The 8,722-nt window shown below is 37.8% G+C and overlaps 1 protein-coding gene across 3 annotated transcripts; it reads right to left on the minus strand.

Annotated features, from left to right (window-relative positions):
- Window positions 1–693: 693 nt before the first annotated feature.
- On the minus strand, window positions 694–3,372 carry LOC145036941 (zinc finger protein JACKDAW-like). Of its 3 annotated transcripts, XM_078985483.1 has the most exons (4): window positions 2,963–3,370; window positions 2,401–2,739; window positions 1,910–2,309; window positions 694–1,808 (listed from the first exon to the last, which is right to left on the minus strand). In XM_078985483.1, exons 2-4 carry the CDS (start codon window positions 2,540–2,542, stop codon window positions 923–925), a joined length of 1,428 nt encoding a protein of 475 aa, XP_078841609.1. In that variant the 5' UTR covers window positions 2,543–2,739; window positions 2,963–3,370; the 3' UTR covers window positions 694–922. The 3 variants fall into 3 exon arrangements, with proteins under 3 accessions (XP_078841609.1, XP_078841617.1, XP_078841600.1); XM_078985491.1 differs by having other exon boundaries at window positions 1,910–2,303; window positions 2,401–3,372; XM_078985474.1 differs by having other exon boundaries at window positions 2,401–3,370.
- Window positions 3,373–8,722: the final 5,350 nt, after the last annotated feature.

Here is an 8,722-nt window from a genome sequence, read left to right on the forward strand (position 1 = left end):
TGTGTGGGGCTGCATGTGTCACAGACCAAACAGTACAAAGAGCAAGAGCAGTAGCAGTAGCAGTTGTACCAAGTGACAGAAACCATAAAAAGCTTTCCATAAAAGACATGCAAATGCAAACACCTCCTTTGTTTCACTCTCTTTTGTCTTCTCCCTTTTCATCCTGACAATTCACAAGACCACCCCCTCTTATCATCATCTGTTAACCCTACTCGTCTTAATTTCCAAATATTTATTAAAAATAATATATGTATTTCTATCGTTTTCTATTTAAAAAATTATATTTATATATTCTTATATTTAAGTATAGTCAATCTGAAATGAGAGAGTAATATAGATTGTTTTGTTTTGGAAATGCCTGTAATTATTTTACTAACATTTCAATTTAGATATTTGTCATATTGATTGACTCATGAAAGTTAGTTAAAACATCGCGAATTAAATGGTTACAAATGTTGTCTTTTCCGGAGCACTATGAATCGGTTTGGTTCATTGAGATTTATTAAAATTGTGTTATTAGTTATGCGGTATTGTCAAAATTCGATTCTATCTGAAATTTGTATTTTTTTTGTCCAAAAATTACAGCAAAAATTAAGAAATCTTGTTTGGAGCGACATTCTTAAATTTAAGGACATTTAAATATTTTAGATATTTAATTAACACTTAGAAGCAATAAATCTAGCATCTAAAAAGTAAACAAAAATGTAGTTTCCGTCATTAAAGTAAACTTTGCAACGTAACTTAATTAACGTTGTTGAAATGCACTGTGGCAATTTGTAACAGAATCCATCACTAAAGTAAATTGTCCAACAAGGCATAGCTAAAAGCCCATAAAAGTGTCACTAAAGACAATCCCTGATGCTAAAAGCGTCGCTTAAATTACGTAGTCCATGCTGTGACAAGTGACAACGTTCCGATTCTCTTATTCATGGTTTCGGTTGAACTGGTCAAACGCCATTGTTGAAGAAGCAAACTTGCTTAGCTCTTGTTGTAAACTAAACGAGACATTCCTTTCATTTCTTGCGACACCGAGGAAATCCCTAGTTAAGTCACCGTCGCCAAATTCATTGCCACCGGTTGCTTTGCTTTGCCTTGACCCGTCTGCCGGAGCTGTCGTCATCATCATCAATCGTTCACCATTGCGAGGGCTTGATAAGCTTGAGAGAGCTGTACTCATGAGGCCAAATCCGGTATCCTTTCCACCAGAAACTCCAGGGTTTGTGCTTCTTGTTGACCCCATTTGAGCTGCTTTCTGTAGAAGAGCGGTGGCTGACATATTAGCTACCGGTGGTGGTGGTGGTGGCGGCAGAGATGAACACATGAGATTGTTTTGAGTGTTGGAACCACCGTAATTAAACATCGAGTTCAACTGCATCTCCTTTTGGGACTCTTCTTCTTCTTTTAAAGATAACCCTTGTGGTAATCCATTATATCTACTCAACCAGTTCACCATCTCCGGTTGTAGCATTCCTCCATTGTTGTAGTTGGAGCTTGAGGAACCCAAGAAAGTAGAACTATTAGTGTTTTCGAGGTGGGGATTGTTGGCATTGTGGTCTAACCAGATCGGCAATCTTTGTTTGGATCCATTGACATCCAGAGGACTCTCTAAGCCGCCACCAAAAACACCTTGAAACTGTGTATTACCGGCGCCACCACTACCACCACCAGGTCCACCACCGTTCATAATCATCAGATCGTTCCGAAAGCTCAGATGTGGCATGCTTGGGAGCACCGTGAGTGATGTCATCCTCGAATTTTCTTCCATTAACGCATCACAAAATGCTCTATGTGTAATGAAGCTATCTTTCCTGATTTAACATACAAAAACATGCAAATCTATACACATACCGAGAAAATCTGGAAGCATTAATACTGAAATTAAATACGTAAAGTAGAAATAGGTAGATACCTGGAAAAGAGGGTTCCACAGTCACACTTGTACTCTCTGGTACCACAAATCTTACTATGAGCTTTCCAATCGGATTGGACTGCGTACTTTTTGGAACACTTTTCGCACTTCCACTTCTTTTCTCCATGTTTCCGGCTGAAATGCTTCTTAACTCCGGTGAGATCTCCAAGAGCTCGAGAAGGGTCATGATGAACACAGCTTTTTTCCGGGCATATGTAAACTTTCTTCTTTATGACTTCGTTTTTGTTTCTTTGCTTAAGCTTCCACGGAAGGTTGTGTCCTCTTCTATGAAGCTGCAAATTCTGGTCTCTTTGAAAACCCTTACTGCATATCTCGCACACGAATCGGTTTGTAGCCATTAGAGATGTCGGGGATAACGCTATCACTTCGGCATCTGGATCTACGTATATATAATTAAGAACGATATTTAGTTAACTAATTTAGAAGTATTCGGAACAAATAATTGAGGAAGGACGCGGGTTTGGGTTTACCTGGATTACCAGCCTGATTACGCTTTCGTTTACCTGAAACGGATGAATTAGGGTTAGGGTTAGGGTTAGGGTTTGGGATGGGGTCGTGGATGAAGGAGCTGAGAGAAGAAGGTGGTGATGAGAACCCATCACCAGACATCATTTTTGTTGAATCTTTAATTGAAAACAACACAAGACGATGTAAGTGATGACAACAAGGGAGCTTTTCACTGATAAATACAGATGAACATGAACATATATATGGATGATGATGAGGAGGAAAGGGACGACGATGGCTGTATCTCAAGTGTTTTTCAACGATGAAGGAAATCCATGGCCAGACATCTTTCTTTGTTCAATCTTAAATAAGAAAAATAAAAAATTGCGTGAGTGAAGAACAACAGATCAAAGAGCTGCTAACTAGTAAATACAGATGAAAAGATGAAGAGATGATGATGATGATGATTATGATGGCTGCTACTTAAGTGTTTTTAATGACCCATAACCAGACGTCATTTTCATTGAGTTGCATAAGAAGAAAAACAACAAACTAAGGTAAGTGATGATCAACAAGAGCTTCTACCTAATAACCACAGATGAAGGTAACAGATGAAGATTATGGCAATAACATAGCTGTTCTACATAGACGAACAAAACCCATAACTAGGCATCATTTCTATCGAATCTTGAAGAAGATATATAACAACGATTCAACAAAGGCAATGATGAGGAAGAAAAGAGCTGGTAATCAGCAAATACTGATGAGGAGATGAAGATGATGATGGATGTAAATTAAATCAAGTGTTATTCAAAGATGAAGAAAACCCAGAAAAAGAAAGAAACTCCATGGATTTTTCTCGAGTTTTGAAGCAAGTTGTGAGGCAGATGTTCGTCTTTTTGCCTTTGTTTGAATCATATATATCATACAGAAAAAACACACACATGATAGCTACTTCAAAAAAGAATATTTCTGTTTCTCTCTCACACACAGAAAAACACACATAGAGAAAGAAAGAGAAATGGAATGGAGTGAGCCTTATCTTGCACGGCTTCCATGTACAGTAGGCCCAGCCATGGACTCAGATTGACCACATCTTTTTAGCTTGCAATATCGGATCTTTGGAATTTTAACATGTAGGTTTTCAGCGTGGAATAACTTAAGATTCTTAATTTAGTTTCTTCAATGCAAAATTACAAATTACATATAAAAATATAAAAATATAGTGGTGACAATTTATGACACGACACGATAAAAATATACACGACATGAAACGAATTTGAGATGAAACTGAAATTCAAATTCATGTTTGTGTCTTATTCGTGTCAAGTGTAAAAAACATGATATCGTGTCGTGTCGTGTTCGTGTTCAAATAATGATACAAAATTGACATGATTTAACTTTTTTTGTCATGTTTTTCGTGTTTGTCATGTTTTTTTGTTATGTATCAATAAATATTAATTAAATACATTAATTGTTATTTTATATTATCTTTGTCGTGTCGTGTCGTGTTCGTGTTATATAAAATGTTGTCGTATCATGTCGTCTCAGACAAAAACATGACACGATAATCCGATTTGCCACCCTCATAAAAACATATTTCCTTTTTATCAATTTCAGTTTTGGAAAATACAATTCCAAAATTAAAGTTCCGCACTAAAACATAAATAATCAAATAAGAAATTTGATTGCCTAAAACGAAAACTAACTTATCACTGGACGAACACCACCACCACTTGACTATTTTTCTCTTCTGTCGAACAAACACCACTACCACCGGGTACATGATTACGAGCCCTAGCCATGAATGCCACGCTTTTAATTTTGTGCGGATGTACAATGAATCATTCATGCTTCTTATATTTATTAAAACTATTAAATGGCATCATCTATGCTTCTAGGTCCTTTAATCATGTAAGAGCTAGTAAATACAACCCCTTATTGGATGTGTGTGATATTTGTGGGCTGCCTCTGATTTTGAGATTGTTTTTGAATTATTGCAAATGTTCTAGACCTTATTTATTCATGTTAGAATTATTAAAATATATCCCATATATTTTGATTTATGTGTGTCGCTTAACCTAAAAAAAAATAGCCTTGTATTAAATGTGTGATATCTATCTCTGCTTTCTTGATGCAAATACAAGCCTGTATGAGATGTGTGTGATCTTTGTATGCTCAGGGTCGAAGAAATAGCCCCATATTGAACTAGTAAAACACATCAGGGTTGTTTGTTTTGCCTCTTCCTAGGTCCAGTAAAAGGTAGGACGTAACTCGGTCTGAGTCAATGTGTTAATTTGATACAGTCAATTGTCACCTCTTACTCGATCCTCAAGGGTTTGATTCAATCTGCTAAGAAAAGAATTTGATTGAGAAATGATCCTCCTTTGCCTATATTTTTCTTTCTTCTCTTCTTGAATGGGACTTCACTTTGTCATCTCCATTGTGTCTCTCAATCCGCTTCAGCGTCGTTGGCCACCTCCTCTACCGTCATTCTCTCTAAAGCCGACCACCTCCTTCACCACTGAAATCCTAACTCCCTTCTCTCATGATCAATCACAAATGTTTTCTCTCTTTTGTTCTCCCTCCCATCTATAACATCCCAATTCCCATGTATAATATTTTTTTTATTCAAAAGACAAATTTCCCTTGGAAGTCGGCGAGTTGATGGCCTCAACTCGTCGTGTTGAAAGGATTTGGCCCGCGTATCTTTTGGACCAACTCGACGAGTTGGTGAGGAAAACTTGACGAGTTGGTGGTTGTTTATGAAACCCTAAATTTTAGGGTTTACACCCTATATAACCTCCTTAAGTCCTTGAGATTGATCTTTTATCAGCCTCCAAACCCCATTGTTGGCATTGTGAACCCTAATCTTCATTTCATCTCATATTGTGAGTTAGTATGGCCTTTTGGAGTAAAAGAAGGAGAAGTTTGAGAGAAGGAGGTAAGGATCTAGCAAGCAAAGCTCTTATCTTCAGTTTGGTACTCTTTTGGACCATTGTAAGTGTTCAAGATCTGATTTTTATCTATCTATGTAGCTAGATCTTGAGTTTTGTCCCTTTTCTCCCTATTCTTGGATGTTGCAATGGATAGACTTCATAAAGTTTGCAACTTTATGAATCTCCAGGTCAAGGTGACCTTAAAGTGGGTTAGATCTACTCTTTAGACAAGCTTTGACGCCAAGCATGGAGTTTAAGTCATATTTCCCCTTTTGACCCATTTGTGATTCAAGACATGTATTGGACATGCATGTCTATAAAGTACTTACCTTTGGGACATTTTTGAGGCTAGAATATCTTCTAGAAAAGTTGGGTTCCAGATCTCATGGATTTTGTGCTTAGTGGTTAAGACTTTGAGTCTAAAGCCTTGTGGAAGGGTTTTTGAGCATTTGGAGTAGCCCCAAAGAAAAAAGTTGAAAACTTTATCCTTTTAGAAACATTTGGAGTTTAAATCTAAGCCTTAGAGTCTCTGGAATTGAGGAATCAACTGTATGTGTTAAGTTGGGGAAAACTTGGCAAGTTGGCTAGGGTTTTCCCCGACTTTCTGAGTACTGTAGAACTTAACGAGTTCAAGAGGCGCAATCGACAAGTGGGGTCAACATCGTCTGTTCACCTTGACCATTGACTTTGACTTTGATCATGGTTGACCTAGTTGGACTTTTGAGGGCATTTTGGGTATTTCAGGATTTTGATGGGTTTTGGTCATGATGGTTGTAGGCATTGATTCAGGAGCTGAGATTTAGAGTCAGACGTTATCAGTTCTGCACTACTAGTGAGGTGATTTGTCCTTACTGTACTTGTGGATTGAAGACACTAATGTCGGCCCATTAGATTGATATAATGTTATGCATGCTATTGTATTGTTAGGATTTTGTTATATCGGTATCCTAGTAGATATGATGTTGTTATGCTTAGTGATCTATAGATTCGTGTGACTGGATGTAGACTATTATATGATTATTTGTTATATGTGCACATGATTTTTTGGTCGATGAGGCTTCACTGCTTTGCGTGTAAGCCAATAGGCCGAGGTATTCCAACCTGATGGTTGAAGGCCTAGGGTATTCCATCCCCAATATGAGTGGACCCATAGTATGTTGGCATTCCAACCCGATAGTTGAGGGCCTGGGGTATTCCATCCCGAGGATTGGGATATTCCAACCTAATGGTTGATTGAGCTTAAAGTATGATGTTATCATAACTGTGCTATTTGTTATGTATTGGTATTTTGGGGGAACTCAGTAACCTTTGAGCTTACAATTTGGATTATATTTCAGGTACCTCAGTGGATCATGAGTAGGCGAAGGCGTGATCGTGCACCTCCTCATGTTTTGATTTTAAGAATTTGGGATTTCTCTAATGTCGAACTTATTTTGAAAATAAATTGTAATAAATCATGGTTTTGTGGTTGTTTAAAAAGTTTAAAAATTTCAAGAATTTTTCTAATGTTACAAGTTGGTATCAAAGCTTTGGTTTGAGTGAATTGGAGGAACACTCGTGTAAATCCAGTCTCAAACTAAGGAAAACATTTTCAAAATGATTTTCAAATGATTTTTAAAATATTCAAGGAGGATGCGATGTCTACGATCAGTCGGAGCCAATAAGTAGACCCTAAAATACTATATTGTTTTTTGATATTGTGATATGTTAGAACAACATTCTAGTGATATGCTAGGAATCTTCAGGAATTGCATGATAGAATTGCTTGATTATATGATGCCTAATAGCCTAGGACCTTTCCTTTATGGAATTGATATCATTACTATAGTTGCTTAGTGCATGCATCATGGTTATATATAACTAAGATCTTATAGCCTGAAAATATTTGGTTTGGCCTTATTTCCTGTACTTGTTTGATGTAGGGCTTAAGGTAGGATCAAATATTTGAATGTCTGTAGGGTCCAGTGTTATGTATGGATAGCATACAGAGTGTTGCATGGTTGGTGGAAGTTTCATGGATGAGTAGTGTGGGGTCAGCTGGCCAGTCGTGAGATGATTAGCCTTTCCTCTAAGGAGTGAGGAATGAGTGTTCGTCTTTGCTGATGAGTATTGTTAGGGCGTTTTAATGATCATTGATACAAATACAAGTAGGTGTGGAAAGTAATATGGGCCCATACTATTGAAAGCATATGAACTGTACGCATAGCAAGGAAGTCATCACCCCTAGGGTTTCGTTGGGAGTTGGTTCCCCATTATGATATGTGGTTTATCTGATATCTTCCTGGGGTATTTTCAGTATGGTGTCTACGAGACGAGTTGAGATTGGATCCGGGTCGGGATCGGGAGCAGGATTTGGCAGTCAGGGTGGGCCAGCATTGGTAGAGGATTGTGCCAGGGAGATCATCCGAGAGGATGTGGTTGCAATTGTCTGGGGTCACTTTCCAGAGATGTTTGGGTCTATCAGGACCACGATGATGGAGTTCTTTGATGATCTCTATGCAGCCATTATTGAGATGGCTGCTGCTACAGCCTCCTCTATCGTGGAGGCTGCAGGTGTTGGGACATGGCATGGTATTTAGTATCAAGACTTCGATAATACGAAGCCTCTGACTTTCAAAGTAGTTATAGACCCGATCATAACCATGAGGTGGTTATCTGATGTGGGAGGAAGCTTCTTAAGTTGCTCATGCCCTGCTGACCAGAAGGTCGAGTGCCATCTGAACCTTCTAAGGTCCGAAGCGAAGGATTGGTAGAGGCTCGCCACTAGTTCTTATTTTGTTTAGCAGAGAGCTATTGTGTCATAAGAGCGGTTTTCTAAGATGTTCCGCTCCCGATATGTTCCGCTGGTGGAGCGTGAGAGGTTAGCACAAGAGTATCTGGATTTAAGACAACGTTCTGATACGATAACAAAGATCACCAAGTGATGTGGTGCAAATTATACCTATTAATTTTTGAATTTATAACCTAACGGACTTAACTAGCTAGAATGCACCTAGGCAGTGTACCTAGTCGAATTATAGAATAATTTAGGTAAGTCGGGTGTCGATCACAGGGAACAGTATTTAATTAATAAAATAACTACTAAAAGCTACACTAAGAAAAACAACTAAAATGGGGGGGTTTTTTAATCTGATTTTACAAGTTCATAAAAACTTAAGCACTTGACTAAAAACGATTGTAATCAATATATTAAAACACTTTAGTTTAGTTTCGAATCCACCTTTTCCTATGGTTAGCTCTTATTTATGGATTAATGAAGTTTGTTACCAAGTTATGTGTAATTAGCAATTCAAGTCCAAATTTACTAATATTTTCACCAATTCACGAACTACCTTGTATGGTCATACACAAGCAAAACACAAAATTAGTTATTCTTTATAGATGAGCCGTGTAAGAATTATCTAAG

Source organism: Lactuca saligna, chromosome 1 (assembly GCF_052625555.1).
Source record: "Lactuca saligna cultivar CGN05327 chromosome 1, ASM5262555v1, whole genome shotgun sequence".
Classification (NCBI taxonomy): domain Eukaryota; kingdom Viridiplantae; phylum Streptophyta; class Magnoliopsida; order Asterales; family Asteraceae; genus Lactuca; species Lactuca saligna.

What these genes read in the sequence shown, in the direction of transcription:
- LOC145036941 (XM_078985483.1), bottom strand. Translation starts at nt 2,542, where the DNA reads ATGATGTCTGGTGATGGGTTCTCATCACCACCTTCTTCTCTCAGCTCC. An exon ending in TAATCAGGCTGGTAATCCAG is followed by an intron (nt 2,310 to 2,400) that starts GTAAACCCAAAC and finishes ATATATACGTAG; the next exon opens with ATCCAGATGCCGAAGTGATA. An exon ending in TGTGGAACCCTCTTTTCCAG is followed by an intron (nt 1,809 to 1,909) that starts GTATCTACCTAT and finishes ATGTTAAATCAG; the next exon opens with GAAAGATAGCTTCATTACAC.